At 49.5% G+C, this 20,951-nt stretch overlaps 1 protein-coding gene across 42 annotated transcripts in view; it reads left to right on the top strand.

Moving 5' to 3' along the window:
* HDLBP (high density lipoprotein binding protein) overlaps positions 1-20,951 on the top strand; it is an 84,935-nt gene that overhangs the window by 42,518 nt on the left and 21,466 nt on the right. For 25 of the 42 annotated variants that reach the window (XM_035306334.3, XM_078328959.1, XM_078328976.1 and 22 more), the window contains 10 exons: positions 4,090-4,152; positions 5,541-5,653; positions 8,698-8,855; positions 10,038-10,253; positions 15,479-15,685; positions 15,886-16,101; positions 16,701-16,907; positions 17,121-17,228; positions 18,642-18,746; positions 19,100-19,178. In XM_035306334.3, the coding sequence (XP_035162225.1) occupies positions 5,578-5,653; positions 8,698-8,855; positions 10,038-10,253; positions 15,479-15,685; positions 15,886-16,101; positions 16,701-16,907; positions 17,121-17,228; positions 18,642-18,746; positions 19,100-19,178 (1,372 nt within the window). In that variant the 5' untranslated portion in view covers positions 4,090-4,152; positions 5,541-5,577. Of the gene's footprint in view, positions 1-705; positions 761-4,089; positions 4,153-5,540; positions 5,742-8,697; positions 8,856-10,037; positions 10,254-15,478; positions 15,686-15,885; positions 16,102-16,700; positions 16,908-17,120; positions 17,229-18,641; positions 18,747-19,099; positions 19,179-20,951 lie in introns of those variants that run through there. The other 17 variants (XM_078328989.1, XM_054258364.2, XM_078328983.1 and 14 more) reach the window with 3 other exon arrangements.

Here is a 20,951-nt window from a genome sequence, read left to right as displayed (position 1 = left end):
CCTCGGAGGGGGAGGGGCTGGGTGCCGCGGCCCCCGCCCACGAGCGTCCTGCTCACCGCGCGTGGCGGTTCCAGGCCGGGCCCAGGGCCGGCTCCGAGTCCCCCCTGCGCGTGACCACGGCGGGGAGGGGCGCGCACAAACTTTCCCAAGTCCCGCTGGGCCGCTCCTGGCTGTAAGCTAGGCTCCTAGGCTCCCCCGCCGCCTCCGGGGCTTCAGCTAGGCGCTCCCGGAGCCTTGGCCCCGGCGCGGGGGAGGGGCGGCCGACCTGCGCCCAGGTCGCTGACGTTGGCGGGCCGGTCCTCCCCTCCCCCGCTCCCCGCGGGGCCGCCCCCTCCCCCAGCTCGGGCTGCCCCGGCCAGCTGGGGGCGCCTTGTGCGGCCCGGGCAGGGGTCCGTGAGAGGCCAGTGGTGTCCTTCCCCCCAGGTGGTGGCGGAGCTCGGGTCTGGGCACAGGCTGGGTGACGGGGCCCCGCAGCACCTCCACCTGCCGCGTGGTGCCCGTGCCCGTCTACGTGGTCGGGGGTGGGGAAAGCTGCCCTCCTCCGGCCTGGAGTGCAACTTGGACATGCCCCAGGGTCGTGGATGAAAAATACATTACGGAAAAATACCGAATTTGGATGAAAGGCTGGGAGGCCGAGGGGGTTGCTGTCCCTTTAAGCCTGTCCCCGCCCGCGGGCCCTCGTGGCCTGTGGGAGGGCCGTGCTGAGGTGGCATCTGCGAAAGTTCCTCCATGCAGGATGGGTGCCGACTTCCAGAACTTGGTGAGAAGTGCGGAGCCTGCCTTCTACTAGCCAGTGGACTGCGGCCGCTCCTAGATTTTGGTCTTGTGATCTTTGAGTGGATCAGGATTTTATTTCCCGTTCTGCACTTTGGTTTGTAGTCTTGGACAGTTTGACTTTTGGAAGAGGAGAAGTCGACTTCAGCGGGAGGTTTTTGATGCCCTCCATACCCAGTCCTGTCGGGTGTGTGAAGCACTCGCGGGTCTCATTAGCTGAGGCTGAAATGAAATTCTTCCTGGACTATTACTGATAGTTCTCTTCGAAGATTGTTGCCCATTGAATATGTAGTTGGCAAAACTTATCACAAGGGAATCAACTTAAAAACTTCCTTGCTTAAAAGCAAAAAAGTGGAACCCCTCATGTGGAGCCTTCTTGTTGCTGTCAGAACCCTGTTGAACTTGTGCTAAACTTGTGAGCACCAGGTTCCTACAGAACACACGGCTCTGTCCCAAATTCACATTTTGCTCCACACGTATTAGGGTAGAAAGGGGTCTTACTTCCTGCCCTTCTTCCTTTAGTTCTACTTGTGTTTGCTGAAAGTTAAATTCTGAGATATGACCCTTTTTTTTGCTGTGGACATTTATACTCTGGAAAACAAAATCTAAAGTCCAGGTTCAGTATAGTTAGAGATTTACATTAGGTGGACCTGGAGCTTCCAATGGGGAAAGTGGTTGAGAGCAACCAGAATCAGTAGGGACAGGGGCCATGTGGGTGGGACTGAAGGAGACGGGACAGAGCTCACCCGCCAGAAGGAGCCTTGGAGAAGAGCAGACTTGTTCTCCATGACCCAATCTACAACAGAAGTTGTAGACTCTGTCATAACTTGAGGCAGAGCGTTCACAGCCATGCGGGAGTGGCACTGGGCTCCCTGAGAGGGTCACGAACTTCCTGTCCCTGGTGGTGGTAAGAAATTGGATTAGAGTAATATCAAAGGTTCCTTTCAATCCTGATTTGAGCAATACTGTTAGATCCAGTGAGAATCTGAGATACCAGATGTTTAGCCTCTGTTCTTTGGTAACTGGGCCTGCCCAGGGTCTCCTGGGAACTTCAGATACCAAGTGGAAGAGCTAGGTGGAGAGCACACTCAGCCTGACGTTTTCCTGAGGTTGCTGAGAGATCCACGTGGAAGAGGATTAAACCTTGTGGGTGTTGTCTGTGGAGGCAGAGCCAGAAGGGCAGAACAGTACGGGGTGGACATGGAGCTGTGGGGACAGCTTCCTAGTTGCCGCTTTGTTGAACCAGAGGCAGTTGAACCCCTGGGCTGCGCCTTACTGGCTTGGGGGCACAGAAGGAGAATGAGGCTGACTTTCAAGAAAACCTCCCCAGAATTTCAGATGGGGAGGACAGGGCCTGCCATTTACATGTGGATCATCAGATGCTTAAACTCATTCTTCAAGGTTTTTGAGTTGTTTGGAAGAAAGACAAAATGCTGTTTGATGATACCAGAACTCTAGGTGCTAAATGTGTCTAGTTGTGAACCATTGGCTGCAAGCTCTGACGAACTGCCATCTGCAGTCTGGAGGCCAGGGACCCAGTGTAGCCTGTCGGACCAGTCTGGAGTCTTCTGGAGGTCTGCCTTCTGCCTCTCCTGGCCGCCTGAGGGTCTATGCACGGCTGAGGAACACGAGAGACTCTGCTCCAGGGTCTCCCTTGGACACAGGAGTAGGTTCCCTTGTGTTGACACTCCTGTCAGTGTAGGGTCTGGCTGGACTTGGTGCCTGAAGGGTGTGTGAGTGGTCTATGAAGAGACTGACACTAGGGGCAGAGTGGGCATTGGCCCGTCACAGCTCTGTGCTGGAGAGTCGGTGCAAGCTGACATGGACGGAACTGCAATTTGCAAACTTACAGTGTGGCTGTCACTGGGCTCTGAGCCCAGAACCTGGCTTGATAAGGGGGTGGGTGTCTAGGTTTAAGAAGTGTCATTGGAGCCTGGGACAACCTTGAGTGAGAGACCATGCAAGGTGGATAGTCAGCAAGCAAGAGTGGGAGGGCAGAGGGCGGATGCAGGAGGCCAGAGGCAAGTGTCACTGGACACCTGGTGGAACACCTTAGCCTAGAGCGACCTGCCCCAGTTTGCTCCCAGACTGGCCAGACACTTGGAATCTCAGGGATCACTTGCCAAGTTGTGAATGTGCTACTCTGACACTTTGGAGGTGTTTTCTCACTTTCATCTTTAAAACCTGCAAACTAGAATTTTTTGGTGATGCATTTAAAGGGAATATTCTTGTTCGGTTTGTCCCAGCTTGTCCCCTCTTCAGTCTGGGGGTGCATCTGTGTGTCTGGGCCCATAGTGTGTCTGGTTTGTGGCAGGTTCCCTATGTGACTCAAGCCCTGTATTTAGTTTTTTTAAAAATCATAACCAGGATTAGGATCCTGAAATACCTCCAGTCCACATCCTCTGCTGGAAGGATGAGACCCTTTTAATCCAGTCTCCTCGATGCACTCCCGTTGCCATGAACTGCCTTCCTGGCTCCGGACCCATGTGTCTTATGGCCAAGATTGTCATCAGGGTATTAGTGGTAGTCTCCAGCTGAGTGGGGTGCTCCTGTTACTGTCATTGCTTCTCCCATTTTAGACACAAGCTTTACTCCTGTCAGCTGTTCCACCTTTTCTTTTCATAGTCTAGGAGCACATGTGGTCGAAGGCCTCCCCTACCCAGAGTCCCCCGGGGCGAGGTGACTCACCCTCCTCTTCACAGAGTTCTTGGTCCTCCCCAGACAGCCTTTGAAGGCTCCTTTCAATCCTGCCATTTTATGACCCGGTTTCTAAATCCCAGTGGATTAGAAAGGACTGAAGGACTTTTACAGGATGACAGCAAGAAGAACAGAGTAACTGCGAAATACACAGAGAATTCTTGAAGGCAGGAGCTCTCGGTCAGCATGAGCGTGGCAGAGCCCCAGGTCCACGTTCTGTTGTAGGTCAGAGCTCAGCTCTGGTTCAGCCATCTGGGGTTAAGTGGGATACAGGAAAGATGATCCAACCGTGTGAGATCAGTTTTGTGAGGATTTTACTTCAAAATGGTTCAATGTAGAAGTTTGGGCTTAAAAGATCACTCCCTCAGGTCGCTGGAATAGTTGTCCTCTGAAAGCTGGAGCTGATTTCAGGTTTTACTGTAACGTGTTTTGTTTCAAGCTAATGGCTTAATTTTTTTTTCCAAGAAACTTCCCTGAGTATTTGTGTTAGTAGCCAAAGCATAAATCATACCTTGACCTTTTCTGCTTGGAGGTAAAAAGACCTGGGCTGTGAAATGAAGATAAGTAACTTTTCTCTCCTTGCCTCCCTCTTCTCTCCTGCTTCCTATCCCATACCAGCAAAAGCTGGCAGGCTGACAGGCGGCCCCAGGACGGACTTTCTGGCTACTGACCGTTTTGCTGGTAAGTTGGACCCTGTCTGAAGACTTTCTGTCCCTGGGTTGTGTATAGACCTGGGAGCACGAGGGTGTGTATTTCTTAATCCTGTGTGTGCCTTCTTTCTTTGCACCCTCAAGTTTCTAGTGGTTCGTCAGAGATGTCTCTATAGCTTCGCCTCCCAGCAGGAACTGTCTGCAGTCATGTCTCCTCTGGATGTATCATCTGGCTTCCATCAGTGTTTTATCTTTTCTTTTTTTCTTAAATGCGAATTATGTTTATTAGGTATTACCTGAATGGGGGTCTTCTCTTTAGGATTGCAGGCCTTAATTTTCTTGAACTCGAGAAGAGGCCTTAATTATGTTTTAAAAATTACACAGAATTCACTCCTTATGACTTGGCCTTCTGCCAGTAACTGATGCATAACTGTGTGAAGAAACCGGATTTCTCCTCACCATAGTAGTTTGGAGCCCACCTGGAACTGGGAAGAGGGAAGGGGGGAGGAAGCTAACACTCCTACCTCAGAATGCCGAATGTACCCCATTTTTCAATGAGGGAGCTGTGGCTTTCAGAGGCCATGTCCTGTGGAGCACTGTGGCTCTGCCGATCCGAGGAACTCTGTGCCCTGGGGCCAGGTTCCCCTTGCTGTGCAAGAGGAGAATAACCAGTCAGTATGGATCAAGGGCTTTTAGCTCGATTTGTGGGTCTGTTATTGTTGCTACAAAGCACTGAGGCTGCTTTTGCCTGGCAACACAGCTACCACCTGCTTGAGATTGGGAGGTGATTTAGTTTGGGCCCTGGATGCAACTTGCGGAGACTGGCTGGCTTTTTGTAGCAACTGTCTCGATGCGTTTTGTGAGCATTAACAGGTGTGTGGTGAGCAAATTGACAGAATAACCAAGGTAGCTGTTAGAATGATCCTGGTGGTGATCTGTGCCTGGACCCTGGCTCAGACAGGTGTCAGGTTCCAGTGCCCCTCGCCCCGCTGCGGGCAGGGGTGGTACAGACTGCCCCTGAGTGGAAGATGAGCTCCTCCATTACCGGCGACTTTGGAGGGGACAGCAGTTCTAGGACAAGCTTGTTCAACACGCAGCCCAACGCCAGTTTGTAAACTTTCTTATAGCTATCATAGTTTATTTTATGTGCGGCCCAAGATAATTCTTGCACTGTGGTCCAGCGAAGACAACAGATTGGCCACCCCTGCTGTAAGACCTCCTCTGTTGCAATTTCCCCCTTTTTATCACTTGGTGAGAGTTTAGATACTAGCCTACAACAGAGGTTGTGAGGAAAGTAAGAAAAGGTATAGTTTGCTGGTAAAAAAGGGGATAAGATTTTCGCCGAAACTCCTAGGTTAACAAGCTCATAGATAATTGAGAGTTGTACGTTGACTTCTGATCTATTCTTCTTTGCTTTAGTGCTTTTCCCGGATTGTGTGTAGGTGTGAGATCAACCATGAGCTCCGTTGCAGTTTTGACCCAGGAGAGTTTTGCCGAACACCGAAGTGGGCTGGTTCCGCAGCAGATCAAAGGTGACGGCCGTTTTCTGTGCGCTTCCTGGTAACGTCTGAGGCGGTGCGCTGTGTAAAGCCTTTACCAGACCCCGCGCCCTTTCTAGAAGTACGTTCTGGCCCTGTGACTGTGGGGCGGCGAGGCCCCACCATCTTGTGCACTAGTTTGCATTGTGATGTATGCGGGGGCGATTGACCTGGCACGAGGAAATGAATCGGGTACAGTGAGATTTAAAATGGGGACAGCTTTCCGGACAGCCAGTGAATCCGACCATTGGTAATTAATGCAGTCCTTTTCCTGGTTCTGGTGAACTAGCATCTGGGCTGTGAGGCATCCCAGAGTGTTGCTTCAGCCTGCCGTGAGGGCGAAGGCTGGGTCCTGGATTCTGAGTCCTTACATAGCACTGGCTGGGATGAAGAGCAGCACTGTACAGCAGAATGGACTGTAGGCCACATCTGTAATTTTTAGGATTCTGTAGTACTTATTAAAAGGAAAAGGTGAAATTAATTTTGATATCTTACCCAGTCTGTCTAATGCATTGTCATTTCAACATCTTTTTAATGTTTAAAAAAAAAAAGAAAAATGGAAAAATCATTGATATTTTAGATTATTTCTCTTTAAAATCTGATGCGTATTTACAACTACAGGACATTCCTTTCCATTTGAATGCCAAATTTACATCCAAAATCCTTGACCCGTGATTAGAGTTCGTAAAATCTTCATTTGAAAGAGCAGATTGTTCTACTCCAGCTTGTTCCAAACCCACTTAAAAGTTTCCTCATAAGTAAGTTGAGTATCAGTTCTTAAATTAAAATTAATTAAAACGTAAAATTCACTTTTCCTCAGTCACACTAGCCACATTTCACAAGCTCATTTGTAGTGGTTGCTGTGTTGGCCGTTGGAACCCCAGAAGCTGCTTTGTTCTGGGGACCTGGGATCTTCCTACTTGAGCCAGCTTCCCTGTGAGGTCTGTTTTTCCCTTTCTAGAGAGGAAAGACAGCACTGAAAGGATCCACTCACCTGTTGTCTCAGCACTGCCGGGTAGCATGGGGTGCCCCTAGGAAGTGGTGGGCCTGGACTCAGGCGCGGGCCTGTCCGAGTCCAGAGGTCATCCCCCTGTTCTCTGTCACATCCATTCACGGTGTTTTTCAGTGGGCCTTGCTACTGGGGATTTGGGGTTGCCCAAAACAGTCACACCCTTGATTTCATGGAGACCGTGGCTCATGGCACAAAAACATGAACAAATTGGCACTAAGGAAGATGGAAGTGATGACAATCAGGGAACCTGATTTCCACAAGCCTTGCTGTCCTCTGCCTTGGGCAGGGCAGGGGATATCGGTGGTGACAGTTCCCACGGCTGTCATTTTTAACACCGCACGTTACAGTGGAAAATCAGAGTGTACCTCAAAGGCAGTTGTCATAGGTTGTGCCAGGCTGGACCATTAGTTTGCAAATATAAGGGCTACTCTGCCTACCATTGTCATCGTTGGGATTTTTAAAGTATGTTATTAGACTCTAGGGGACTTAAAAATTGACGTAGCAAGACTTGCTTTCAGAGCTGTGGGTAATGCCCCCACCATGGTCACTGAGGAAGGAGAACTGTCCAAACCCCAGGCACAACTAGTGTCTGAAGAATACGTTAATTTATAGTATTACTCAGCTGTTTCCTTTATGTAGTCCTTAATGTATAATCATATATTAGTTCTTAGAATTAGTGCTTGAAGAGTAACTTACTGGTTACATATACCTAGCATACTTAGTTCCATATAATCTTTCTATATAATCATATAGGTGTTGTAGTCAGAGCTGTACTGACACACTCAGTGCTGATTTATAGAATCCTTCTATATAACCATATAGTAGTTTATAGTGGGAGGAATGCCTAGAGCAGTCCCAGAACAGAAGCAGTACATGGGAAAGCAGCCAGACCAGGACAAGAACCAAAGACCCCAGCGGTGGCATCCCTGCCTGAAAGGGCATATGCTGTATGGCAGGCTTGGAGTAGGAGCCCCTCCCCCTGATAAAGGACTTGTAGAACCTTGCATCCAGTTCCTGTGGAAAGTAGGCCTCAGGCCTGACATCCTGGAAGTAACCAAGGGAGAAGAACCCCTCTGGTGTGACCAGTCACAGCGGCTTTACACCCTGTCAGTCTTTTCTTGCTTCTGTATTAGCTCAAATCATCCTGCCATAAATACCTTAAGAGCACAAGTCTGTCAGCTCCCAATGCATTAAGCTTCCAGCATCCTTCTATTAGAAACCCTTTGAAGTCTCCAGCCCCCAGATAAGAAGTGTTGTGTACGACACCTGCTGCACACAGCCCACCTCCTTGTCTCGGTGACCTAATGGGGGTGGACCCCTTTTCTGTACATGATCCTCTCCTGCTGCGCACGGCCCACCTCTCTGCCCAGGTGACATAATGGCGTGGTCCCCTCGCTTGTAACTCACGTGATTATGTAGGCCCTATTACTAAGTCTGTAGACGATGACCTCACTCACGACCCTGCCCCTGCTTGTACCTGATAAATACAGATGCTGTTGGGCATTTGGGGGCCACCGCTGATCTCCACTCGCAGGTGGTGTGGCCCCCCTGAGTCCAGATCCTTTTCACCAGTTCTTCAGTGTCTTGTCTCTTTACCTCTTGGATCCTGCACCTCAACACAGCATAAGGGACACCCCACGACCCTGTGTGGCCACCACAGCCTTACATCGGGTTCACCCTGTTGGGGGAGTGGGGCTCACAGTGTCTGAGCTGATGCTCACTGGGGAGGCTGTGTAGATGGGTGTCGGTCAGTTGCTCCTCTGATGTACACTCGGTGCAGGGCATAGCTTAGCTGTCAGAGACCTGGAGTTTCTGGCCTCCTCTAGCGCACACAGGGTGCTAGGCCTGGTGACCTCCTGGGGCCTTTCCTGTCACTATGAATGAGGAGAGAGGGTTGGGGAGCTTGTCCCTGGAGCATTTGGTGTTTTTCTTTGTCTGTCTGGTTTTAAGCATTAAAACTCTTTAAAGTGTTTTTCGTGTCATGCTAAAAGTCGTGCTGTCTCTTCATCTGTGTCGGCTGGTCCAGTTGCCACTCTAAATTCAGAAGAGGAGAGTGACCCTCCAACCTACAAGGATGCCTTCCCTCCACTTCCTGAGAAAGCTGCTTGCCTGGAAAGTGCCCAGGAGCCCGCTGGAGCCTGGGGTAACAAGATCCGGCCCATCAAGGCTTCTGTCATCACTCAGGTAGAAACGCCATTCTTTCTGTCTTTTAAAAATTTTATCATGCAACATGTCCATGTACATTTTTTACATTTTTAAAAATTCATTGCTGTCCTTTCTTAACCTATCCTTCCAAGCGGAGGATCTGATGGAAGAGTTTTTGAACATGCAAAAAATGAGAATGCTTTGAGTAGCTAAAGGGAGAATGCCTTCAAGGGAAATCAGTCCCCACCCCAGAGGTGTTTCTGCCGACCGCCCCTGTCCTGTCCACCCCGTGTGCCGGCTCTCAGAAGGGCTGGCTCACAGTCGGTCTGCCGGCAGCATTTGTCAGACCACTGGGTCCTGTATTCTGTTCTGTGCTCATCGTGCCGCTTTCCAGAAGCGGTTAACCAGTTTCCTGGTTTTCTTTGGCTTCACTAGCCCTTCTCTCTGCTACCTGAATTTGAAATGTTGGTGAGTTGCAAAACTTTCATAGAAACTCCTATCATCCGGTCATGGTGGAAAATTACCATCTTTCTGCCAGTGTCTTCCCTGAATTTTAGGCTCATCAGCAGTTGCATCCCAGTCCCCCCATTTCCGCCTGCCTGCTGTCTGTTCGTTGTACCGCTGTGTACTTGGTGACTCTGGTCTCAAACCAGAGTAGTTGATCCCTCCTGCTTCCTCTTTGTTCCTCCTCAGTCCTTCTCCATAAAGCAGCTGGAGGGACCCTGAGCTGAAAAGCAGAGTGCGTCCTGCTGGAAACCCTGTATTGATTTTTACTACAGGGTGGGCTGGGTGATCCTCTTAAGTGTCCCTCTGGTGTGCTCAGCAGGCTCCACCCCTGTTCACCTCCTCGGCTGTCCTGCCTGCACACCCTTAGTTCCCTCACCTCCTAGCATGGATCGCTGCCTCGTGCTTCAGGAAGGTTTCCTGGCCCTCCCCAGGGTCTACCCCCACTTTCTCCCTGTTGATTTCCTCACAGCACTTACTGGCCCCTCGTTCATTTGTGCAGCCGATGTAGTTCTCCTCTCCTTAGGATGCCAGCCCCCTGACCTTGGCACTGTCTCCTTGCCTTCCAGCTGCTTTATCCCAGGGCTTCGAGCAGTGCCTGTGTGCAGGGCAGGGCTACTTTGTGAGTGGATGGTAATGAACACATGTTCTTTACTCTGTGTCTACTGGCCTTCTTTTAGTCTCTTTACCTTCCCTTTTTTGATCTTTTGTGAGCAGGTGTTCCATGTACCCCTGGAGGAGAGAAAATACAAGGATATGAACCAATTTGGAGAAGGTGAACAAGCAAAAATCTGCCTTGAGATCATGCAGAGAACCGGCGCTCACCTGGAGCTGTCTTTGGCCAAAGACCAAGGCCTGTCCATCATGGTGTCGGGAAAGCTGGATGCTGTCATGAAAGCTCGGAAGGACATTGTTGCTAGACTGCAGACTCAGGTGGGTAGCCTGAGGCCTACTTCTCCCCACCGACCCATACTGCTGGCTCCTGATGCAGGCTAGAACTTTACTGGACTCTTCCTACCCCTGGGGCAGTTCAGTCTTTTGGAGGTAAGACAGCAACACTGAGAGTCCCCTGGCATTTTTAGTGAAAAAACCCACTAAACTAATAATAAAACTGGGACACTTAGCATTTTTGCTCTTTGAGTGAATGAACTTGAAAGTAATAATGATTTTTTCTTTTAAGAGACAGTCTCAGTCTGTTGTCTAGGCTGTTGTGCAGTGGCTATTCACAAGTGTGATGATGGTACACTGTGGCCTAGAACCCCTGGGCTCGGGCAGTCCACCCAGGCTCCTGGTTAGCTGGGTTACAGGCACACGACCATGTCCGGCTGAACTGAGAGTTAGAGGCTTGTCCCAGAATTTGAGACACTGAAACTAGGCTTGCTGCATGGTGAAGAAGGGTAGTTCCAGTGTGTTGCTAGTGTGTTAACTAAATGCTCATTACTAGGCCCCGAATTCAGGAGGTGACAAGTTCAGATTCTGTTGTAAGCCAGTTTCCTAGTCTTTGGCGGTCTGATGCCAGTACTTGGACTTGAAGAAATTTGTGATAAATAAGCAAATCTCTGATTCATTTCTCTCTAAGTGGCAGCACTTAAAGACCAAAAGAAAATGTGGAGAATCGTATTAAAACGTTGTGTGGCCGCTATTGTACTAGATGGGCTTATTTAGGATTCGGGGTTCTTCTCATCTGCTACTGAGTCTTCTTGTGGGAGCCGGGTCTGGAGCCCGGTGGTTGGACGGTGGGGATCTGATGGAAGAGGGGCCCAGGGGTAGCGCGAGGTGCAGCCAGGAGGTGGAGGAGTGCCGCCTGATGAAGTCCAGCTTTGCCACTTACTCAACCACATGAGAGCATCAGGACGGTCCCAAACCCCAGCTGGCTTCATGGAATTAAACCATTAAGTGTTAATGAAGGTGACAGTGTTGCTTGTCATTGTCTAGCATTGTGGCTGTGCATAATAGGTTCTGAAACTTGTGCCGGTGTCTGCTGTTTTGTACTGTTTTGTAATGAACACTGCAGGGGAAAGGGCCACTTCACTGAACATACGGATCAGAATGAAGAAATTTGCCCTGACGTACTCTCTTGCCCCTTGATTATCTTAAAACAAATTCCAGACACATTATTGTGCCTTACTTCAGAGAAGCCCCTGTTCTTATATATACATACGTGTAATAATTGTGCTCTTAACTCGTGTAATCATACTGATCACGGTTTTTTAATACCGTATCTATGTTTAACCCAGGCTGTGTGTGGCTTTCCCCCGTCATCTCAAAGCTGTTTCTTCCAGTTGGTCCATTCAAATCAGTGTCCAAACTGGTCCCAGTGTTGCGCTGATTGTAGAGTCCTGAGTGTCTCCTGTGACAGTACTCACTTCCCCCCCACCCCCCCGCTTTTGAGACAGGATCCCACGTTGTCACCTAGGCTGGAGTGCAGTGGTACAAACACTGCTCACAACAGCCTTGACCTCCTGGGCTCAAGCGATCCTCCTGACTCAGCCCTTCAGGTAGCTGAGACTGCAGCCATATGCCACCAGGCCCGGCCTTTTGGGGTTTTTTTTTTGGTAGATATGCATTTTTACCACGTTGCCCAGGCTGATCTTGAACCCTTAGGCTCAATGATCCACCCACTTAAGCCTCCCAAAGTATTGTAATTGCAGACATGAGCCACCATGCCCAGCCCATCCTCCCTTTTTTTAATGCCATTGATTATTGGGGACAATGGGTGTTTGATTTGTTCTGCTGTTCACTGACTATTTTTGGTGAACTGGTGTCAGATCTTCAGGGGCTTGGTTACTTCCACAGTCAGCTTGTTTGGCAAGAAGGCTCGGCAGGGAGTGGTGGCTCACATCTGTAATCCCAGCACTTTGGGAGGCCAAGCGGGCTGTGACTGACGTGAAACCCCATCTCTACTAAAATACAAAAAAAAAATTAGCCAGAGTGGTGGCATCCTCCTATAATCGCAGCTACTCCAGAGGCTGAGGCAGGGGAATTACTTGAACCCAGGAGGCGGAGGTTGCAGTGAGCCAAGATTGTGCCACTGCACTCCAGCCTGGCTACAGAGCAAGACTCCTTTCCCCCACAAAAAAAAAAAAAAAAAAAAGAGATTCTGTAGGTGGCGCTGAGTCCTTGCTGTGATCGCTGGTTGTTCTGCTTGTTCTGATTCTGAGATTGGCCAGCAGGCTCAGGTCTGGTGTCTTCCCTCATAAAGTTTCTTATCAGTCCTTTGTGTCATCGTTTCACCGTCAGTTGCTGATGACTGCCCAGATTCGCTAAGGGCTGCGAGTTACGGTTTTCTGATTGTCTCCCTGTTCATACATTAGTTGGTAATTCTTGTAAAGAAGAATTTTTCTTCATCAAGAGTTGAGTGGGAAGTGCCAGATAAATGGCACCCTGGTGGCCTCGGTGCTGATCGGTGACTCTTCTTCGTGTCGTTACGCACTCAGGCATTTTTGGCGTGTCCGTCATTCTTTATGCAGCAGCTGCCTCATCTTTGGCATGTGGCCCCTCCTTTCCGTTTTGTTCCCTGCAGCTTTCTGCCGTGACCCACTAATATCAGTAACTTCTTAATTTCTAACACAGAAAGACGCCTCGGGCTAGTCTTAGTATCTCCTTACACAGACCTTGAATCAGCTATTTTTCTGAGAACTCTGGACCTTTTGAGTAGGAAATTATAGTTGTGGAGACTCCAGTCTCCATGATTGCACATCACGACTGGGTCATCAGAGCTTCTAGACTTTTTCAGAAAACAGAGCTAGGAAAGTTGTGCTTTTATGAAAGGAAAATCAGGCAGTGGCTCTCACTTTGGGACGCCGAGGCCAGCAGCTTGCGTGAGCCCAGGAATTTGAGGCCAGCCTGGGCAACAGGGAGAAACCCCATCTCCGCAAAAAATAGCTGGGCATGGTGTGGCGCTCACCTGTCATCCCAGCTACTTGGAAGTCTGAGGAGAGAGGATTGTTTCAGTGTGGGAGGTGGAGGCTTCTGTGAGTGGTGTTTGCACCACCACAACCCAGCCTGGGTGACAGTGAGAGCCTGTCTCAAAAAAGGAAAACCATCAGTTCAGAATCACTTGAAGCAATTTTTTTTTTCTCCGTTTTCCTGTCATCTTGATATAGTTAGGTATATTTGTTTCCATTTATTTTCAGTGTTTTAAAAGTATTTCAACGTTTACATGTTTGCAAAGTCAACGTTATATATAAAGTTCTTTCAGAGAAATCTCCCCAGCCTGTTATCTTCCCCCTGCTCCCTCCCCACCTGTGCAGGGGCCATGGCTGGTCCCGGTTTATCCTTTGCTGTTTGTATTTGAGAGTAGAAGCAAAATACAGCTTGCTGTGCACCCTTTCCTATGCCTTGCTTTTTTCCTTCTGTATTTAGGTGTCTGTATATCAACAAGCAGTGGTTTTTCTCCTTCCTTTACACAGCAGTGTTGTGGCACTCTGTAGGCATGCTGTAATTACCCAGGCTCTCCTACTGATGGGCATTTGGGTAGTTTCCAGACTAGCTGTTATAAAATTATGTTACAGTAAAAATCTTGTGCATATGCTGTTTCCTATTTTACCCAGTGTATCTTGGGACAGATTCCTAGACGTGAGCTGGCTGGGTCAAGAGAGAGACTGCATATGGAATTGGGCCATCTGATGCTAAATTTCCATCCTTAGGAATTAGTGTTTTTTACTCTCATCCGCAGTACACAAGGGCCAGGCTCATCACATACTTGGGTTTTGGCCAGTGTGAGAGGCAACTGAATATACCTTTAATTTGCATTTTTCTGATGAGCAAGACTGAGCACCTTTCAATATATAAGGGCCACTTGCATTTTTTTTATTATCTTGAGTTATTGTTAGGAAAGTTTTTTTCACCATCATGTCATAAGAAAGTTTATATTTTCTTCTGCTGCTTATAAATATGTTCTTACATTTCAGTTCCTGATCCGTTTGGAATTTACTGCAAATAGGGTTAAGGCACTGGTCGCGTTTCACCTTTTTCCATGTGACTGTTGAGTTGTGAGCACCAGGTTTTTGTTTTAACACAGGGTCTCAGTCTGCCACATAAGCTGAAGTGCTGTGGCATGATCACGGCTCACTGCGGCCTCAATCTGCTAGGCTCAGGCAGTCCTCCTGCCTCAGCCACCCCAATAGCCGGGACCCCAGTAGCTGGGACCACGGGCATGCGGCCCCACGCCCGGCTAATTTTTAAAATTCTTGTGGAAGTGTGGTCTCACTGTGTTTTCCAGGCTGATCTGGGACTCCTGGGCTCAAACAGTCCTCTCACCTCGGCCTCCTGGAGTGCTGGGATTATAGGCCTGCCAGCACCACCTTGAAAAGGCCGTTTCCTCCAGTGCCTTGCTTGAGGGGCTGCTTTTACCATGTCCTAGATGTTCATGTTAACTTAGGTCTGTTTCTGGGTTTTCAGTTCTGACCAGCAGGATGGTCTGTCTTTCCATATGCTGATACTTCCTGTGTTGATGATAAGGGTGTCATGTTTAATTCTAGTACCACTGTTCACACCTCTGCCCGTTCTTTTTCAGGGTTTTCTTGTTTATTCTGTATTACAACCTTTATAATCAGCTGTTTGAAATGGTATTAATATTTTAAAGTTAATCGGAACAATTACCGTCTTTATCACTTAAACCTTCTTTTAGCTCTTTTAAGGAGCATTTTCTAACTTCTAGTGCACGTACTCCGCCTTGTGCTGGGCTTATCTCGCTATTCCCTTGTCCTCGTTTTTTCTTTTCTTCCATGAGAAATGCATCTTCTAAGTAGTTGCTGTTTGAGGAAGTTAAAGCTGTTAATTTCTGGATTTCAGTCTGTTCTCCTTGCTGTAAATAGAATTTAGCCCAGTAGTGTTCTCAGGGTTTCTGGATATGCAGTCACGTGCTTCTTGCTGTCCAGCCTTTGTGACTGTTTTCTCTTGTCTCCTTTTGTGGGTGTATATTCCAATGGATGTTAAGTAGTGGTGCAGATGCTCTTGAACTTACCCTAGCCTGGGAGTCAGGGTACGTTTCCCCAAGCACGTGACCTTTAAGCGCACTCTGTTCTGATGGACGGGTTGGGGCTGGAGGGCAAGAATAAGCAAAGATGGTGTTTCTGCCAGAGAGACTGCCTTGGAAAAATCTCCTTCAGAACCTACAAATGTTCTTGTTTTCTTTGATTCTCTTCTTGCTCTAGGCCTCAGCAACTGTTGCTATTCCCAAAGAACACCATCGCTTTGTTATTGGCAAAAATGGAGAGAAACTGCAAGACTTGGAGCTAAAAACTGCAACCAAAATCCAGATCCCACGCCCGGATGACCCCAGCAATCAGATCAAGATCACTGGCACCAAAGAGGGCATCGAGAAAGCTCGCCATGAAGTCTTACTCATCTCTGCCGAGCAGGTGAGGCCGGTGTGAGGGCCTCGTGCCCCTGTCTGTCTGCTGGGGCAGACCTCACTCCGTCATGGGTTACTGTGCCCAGCGTCGACTTAAAGGCATAGTGTGATGGGACTGGAAAGCTTGACTCCAACCCTAAAAAGTCCCGTCTGTCCCCAGTCGGTTTTCAGAAGGCCTGTTCTCATCGTTCGTCCCTTCGTTTCCAGGACAAACGTGCCGTGGAGAGGCTAGAAGTAGAAAAGGCATTCCATCCCTTCATCGCCGGGCCGTATAACAGGCTGGTTGGCGAGATCATGCAGGAGACAGGGACACGCATCAACATTCCCCCACCCAGCGTGAACCGGACGGAGATCGTCTTTACTGGAGAGAAGGAGCAGTTGGCTCAGGCTGTGGCTCGCATCAAGAAGATTTATGAGGAGAAGGTAGGCGGTGTAGAGGAGACCAGTCCCCGTGGGCAGGAAGAGAAACGAGGATTTGGGTCTGGAGATTCAGTTAAGGCCCGGTTCTGCCGCTTACCTTTTCATCCTTGATGAAGATGCTTACTGCCTCTACACTTGAGTGACCGGTGTGAGGTTGGTGCCCGCCCCTACCTTGCTGCTGAGCATGTGCAGGGTACTTGTCCTCACTGTCCTGGGCCTCTGGCTGTGCTGACAGGCCGCCAGCTACCCCAGGATCAGGTGTACAGCTCAGACTTGTTCACATCTTGGATTAAGCTGTTAGCTCAGTTTAGTGAACTTTGAAGTCTGAAACGTGTTCCTTAGTTGAAGAAAAGGGTTGGGTGTTTTCCAGCGTTTAAGGACGAATTGATCAGCCGGCGGGTGCGTAGACTGGGAGGAAAATCCAGTCCTTGAGCAGTGAGGCTTCTGGGGATTGGCTGGTCCTGATCACTTGTTGTTCACTTCTTGGGACCAGCTTCTGTAGTCTGGGCCACTGCGGCCTGCTTTCTGCAGCACTGGCGGTGCCTGCCTGCCCACTCCCCACACCTTTCCCTTTGACTGCCCCTACTGGTGCTCTTATTTAGAAAAAGAAGACCACAACCATCGCAGTGGAAGTGAAGAAATCCCAGCACAAGTATGTCATCGGGCCCAAGGGCAATTCTTTGCAGGAGATCCTTGAGAGAACCGGCGTTTCAGTTGAGATCCCACCCTCAGACAGCATCTCAGAGACTGTAATACTTCGAGGCGAGCCTGAAAAGTTAGGTCAGGCGTTGACTGAAGTCTATGCCAAGGTAACCGCCTCTGAGCTTTCCGTGCCTCCCCTTTCAGTGGAGTCCACGGGGCCTTTGTGCATGAGCTCTGATTTGTAATCCTGGGACCTGGACACAGTGCAGGTTCCTGTGTTTGGGGAGTGCTGGCCTCTCAGCCCCGGATGAGCAGCCTGGCTTCTGTTGTGACATGACCTTGAGCTCTGCAAACCCATGGCTGTTTTCCCATGTTCTTAGGCCAATAGCTTCACCGTCTCCTCTGTCGCCGCCCCTTCCTGGCTTCACCGTTTCATCATTGGCAAGAAAGGACAGAACCTGGCCAAAATCACTCAGCAGATGCCAAAGGTGAGGGCGCGTTTTCGCCTGGTGTGTGGAATTTGTCTTGTTTTCTGTCTCTGTCTCTGACATTGCTTTCTTGGAGCTTTATCCTGTGAACTCCCTTGAAAACTGCTGTATTTTTCTAAGTTAACCATCCTGTTTGACATGGTCGACTTCATGGTTAGCTGAGCAAGGTCGGCATAAATGCCTGTCGACGTCTGTACCATCCTTCTGGCCTTTAACCAGGGAGGATTGTGTATTGTTAGGTTTCATAAGTATTTTAAGAAACGTGTCATTTAGTAATTACGGTGAAATAACTTCATAGTAGTTTGAAGAGCAGAACTTGTATATAAATTGTATTAAGTGTGAATTTAAAGTATTCTCAGTTTACCAAAGGAAACATGAACAGAAAAGAAATAGCAGGGGAAACAGCCATCATATTTAACCCCTGTTCTGTTTAGACTTAGTTTCCAGTTAATGTTCTGTCCTTTTCAAAAATAAAGTTTATTTTATTCTTTCTAGTTACAAAGTCTCAGTCTGTCACCCAGCTAGGGTGCAGTGGCGCAATCATAGTTCACTGCAACCTTGAACTCATGGCTCAAGCAATCCTCTCGTCTCAGCTTCCCGAGTAGCTGGCACTTCAGGCGTGCACCACCACCCCAAGCTAGTTCTAAACTTTTTTTGTGGAGGCAGGGTCTCGCTATGTTGCCCAGCTCGAACTCTTGGGCTCAAGTAGTCCTCCTGCCTCTGCCTCCCAAAATGTTAAGACTACAGGTGAGTCACTGTGGCCAGCCCCCCTTTTACTTTTTATAGCTTCATATAAGGACCAGTCTCCCTTCCGTCCCTCCTTACCTGGAGGGTAATACATCAGGACAGCCAGCAGCCTTGTCTGTGTTGAGGTGTCCAGCCCCCCTTTTACTTTCTATAGCTTCATATAAGGACCAGTCTCCCTTCCGTCCCTCCTTACCTGGAGGGTAACAAATCAGAACAGCCAGCAGCCTTGTCTGTGTTGAGCAAGTCACTTTACCACCTTTGTGCAGCTTATACTAGTTTTAAAACTGTGTCCATGCTCTGTCTCATTCTTTATGCAACTAAAGAGGACTAGGCCTTTTAACAGCTAAGATGATGCATGAGCAGATCACATGCTTTATGCTAGTGGCCTTCGCGGGGACAAACAGTGTTGTCGGTGAAAGGCAAGGATTATCAGGCCACAGTATTCAGTTTCCTGATAATAGCTTCTCACCCTCCCTTTCAGCCTTGCTTGGTGCCTGTGGATATGTCCCTTCCTCCCTCACATCTATGTGAAGCGGTTTGGGATCAGCCGCTGCTCCCAAGAGGGCACCTGTGTGCCCTCTGAGGACCAGAGACTGCTCACTGGGAGCTGAGGCGCTGCAGCTGTGCCATCATGTTTTAGCTGTCTGTTTGGTTTTGGTATGGTAGGTTCACATCGAGTTCACAGAGGGCGAAGACAAGATCACCCTGGAGGGCCCTACCGAGGATGTCAGTGTGGCCCAGGAACAGATAGAAAGCATGGTCAAAGATCTGGTAAGTGCCCTTGGAACGTCGTGTGTGCTGGTGACAAGGGAGGCTCTGAGTTGGGCACGGGCGGTCATCTCTCAGTGGCATGCCACGTGGCTGGGCACAGACACCACAGGGCATCCTAGCTGGGTGAGTAATAGATTCTGAAACTAGAAGCTGGCTGAAGTCCCGGAATAATCCTGGGTAGAGGAAACTCTGCTTTGAAGAAGGCATCTTTCAGGGCAGACGTGGGAGCAGTCTCCAATAATTCTGCCAGCTGAGTGGTCAGAAGACACAAGTGTGGAGACTGCTGGGTTTGGGGTTCAGCCTGTTGGTCAAGTAACCAGGCGCATCCGTGGGCCCGTGTGCTCCTCCCGCAGATTAACCGGATGGACTACGTCGAGATCAACATCGACCACAAGTTCCACAGGCACCTCATTGGGAAGAGTGGCGCCAACAGTGAGTGAGGCTGGCTGCTGCGGTGGGGCCAGTGCGCCCTGAGACCCTTGGCCGGGGGGTGTCAGCTGTGAGAGCTAGGACATCTGTGCAGACAGTCCGGGCCCAGTGCTGCCTGCCACGGGAGTTTCAGACTTCACATCCTCCTGCCTGCTGGAAGAGGCCCCTTTTCCTTTTCCCCTTGGCACAGTGGTTGGGTTAGAGCTGTCTGGCCAGTGGGTGAATTGTCACTGTTGGAAATCCATCCAGGTCTTCCCCGCATAACCCACAGGGGCCATGTTGAAGGCAGCATCCTTCGCATTTCAGTCAGACCTGCTATGTCAGCCCATCAGTGTTTGTAGTACTCGTGTCTTCTGAACGTGGAAACTGCTGATCTGGAGCTCACTGAAGAGTGAAAAATTTCTAGATTATGCTCAAGTAAAACGACATGGGGAGGGAGGGATTCCTTTTTTTTTTTTTTTTTTTTGAGACAAAGTTTCGCTCTGTCACCCAGGCTGCAGTGTAGTGGCACAGTCTCAGCTCACTACAACCTTTGCCTCCCGGGCTCAAGTGATTCTCCTGCCTCAGCCTCCTGAGTAGTTGGGACTACAGGCGCCCGTCTTCACACCCGGCTAGTTTGGTACTTTTAGTAGAGACAGGGTTTCACCATGTTGCCCAGTCTGGTCTTGAACTCCTGGTCTCAGGTAATGCGCCTGCCCACCTTGGCCTCTAAAAGTGCCAGGATTAAATGTGTGAGCCACCCCGCCCAGCAAGGGGGGTTCTGTTGCAGAGGCAGTGATGTATCAGCCTGGATGAGCACGTGCCTCCCTGTGCCAGGCTGTAGGTGCTGTTGCGACTGTGTCATGTGAGCGCACTGCTCAAGTCCAAGCATGTTTTTTATTTTTGAGGCAGAGTCTCTGTCACCCAGCCTGGAGTGCAGTGGCACGATCTCGGCTCACTGCAACCTCCACCTCCTGGGTTTAAGCGATTCTCCTGCCTCAGCCTCCCGAGTAGCTGGGATTACAGGCATGCACCACCACGCCAGGCTAATTTTTGTATTTTTAGTAGGGATGGGATTTCAGCATGTTGCCTAGGCTGGTCTCAAACTCCTGACCTCAGTTGATCTGCCTGCCTCGACCTCCCAAAGTGCTGGGATTACAGGCGTGAGCCACCACACCCTGCCAAGAATGTTTTTTTTAAACCTCCTCCTTTAGCTGTGTGGCTGTACCCACACATCACAGTGCCTGCGTGTTCTGAAAACAAGTGCACATGTGTGTGTCACCTTTGGGTGGAAGGTGACAAGGGAAGCACATCCCCATTCCCGGATAGTTCATGGATGAAGGAGCTTTCCCAGGTGGTGGGACCAGGACTGCTGCCCATGTGTCCATTTTTGTTAGGAGTAAACAGGCTTGTCAGCTTTGCTGTGGGCCTGTGCATGGTGAGCTCTCTGGTGTCACTCTTAAGTTTTGTGGGCCTTTTACATGACAGCACGAGAGTCTACAGGCACAAAGTGACCTTTATGCACACTGCTTGAACCATGCGCACACCGTAAACTTGCTTTTACGGTTTTGTTGTTTTGATTAACTGCGGTTTTTACTTAGGCCTGACACAGTGGCTCTTGCCTGTAATCCTGGCATTTTGGGAGGCCAGGGCAGGAGGATCACTTGAGCCCAAGAGTTCGAGATGAGCCTGGGCAACATAATAAGACTACAAAAGAAGAAAAATTTAGCCGGGCCTGTGGTCCCAGCTACTCCGGAGGCTGAGGCAGGAATATCTCTTGCGCCCAGGAGGTCAAGG

This window comes from Callithrix jacchus, chromosome 6 (genome assembly GCF_049354715.1).
Source record: "Callithrix jacchus isolate 240 chromosome 6, calJac240_pri, whole genome shotgun sequence".
In the NCBI taxonomy this organism is placed as follows: domain Eukaryota; kingdom Metazoa; phylum Chordata; class Mammalia; order Primates; family Cebidae; genus Callithrix; species Callithrix jacchus.
This window is presented reverse-complemented; position numbering and strand designations above follow the sequence as displayed.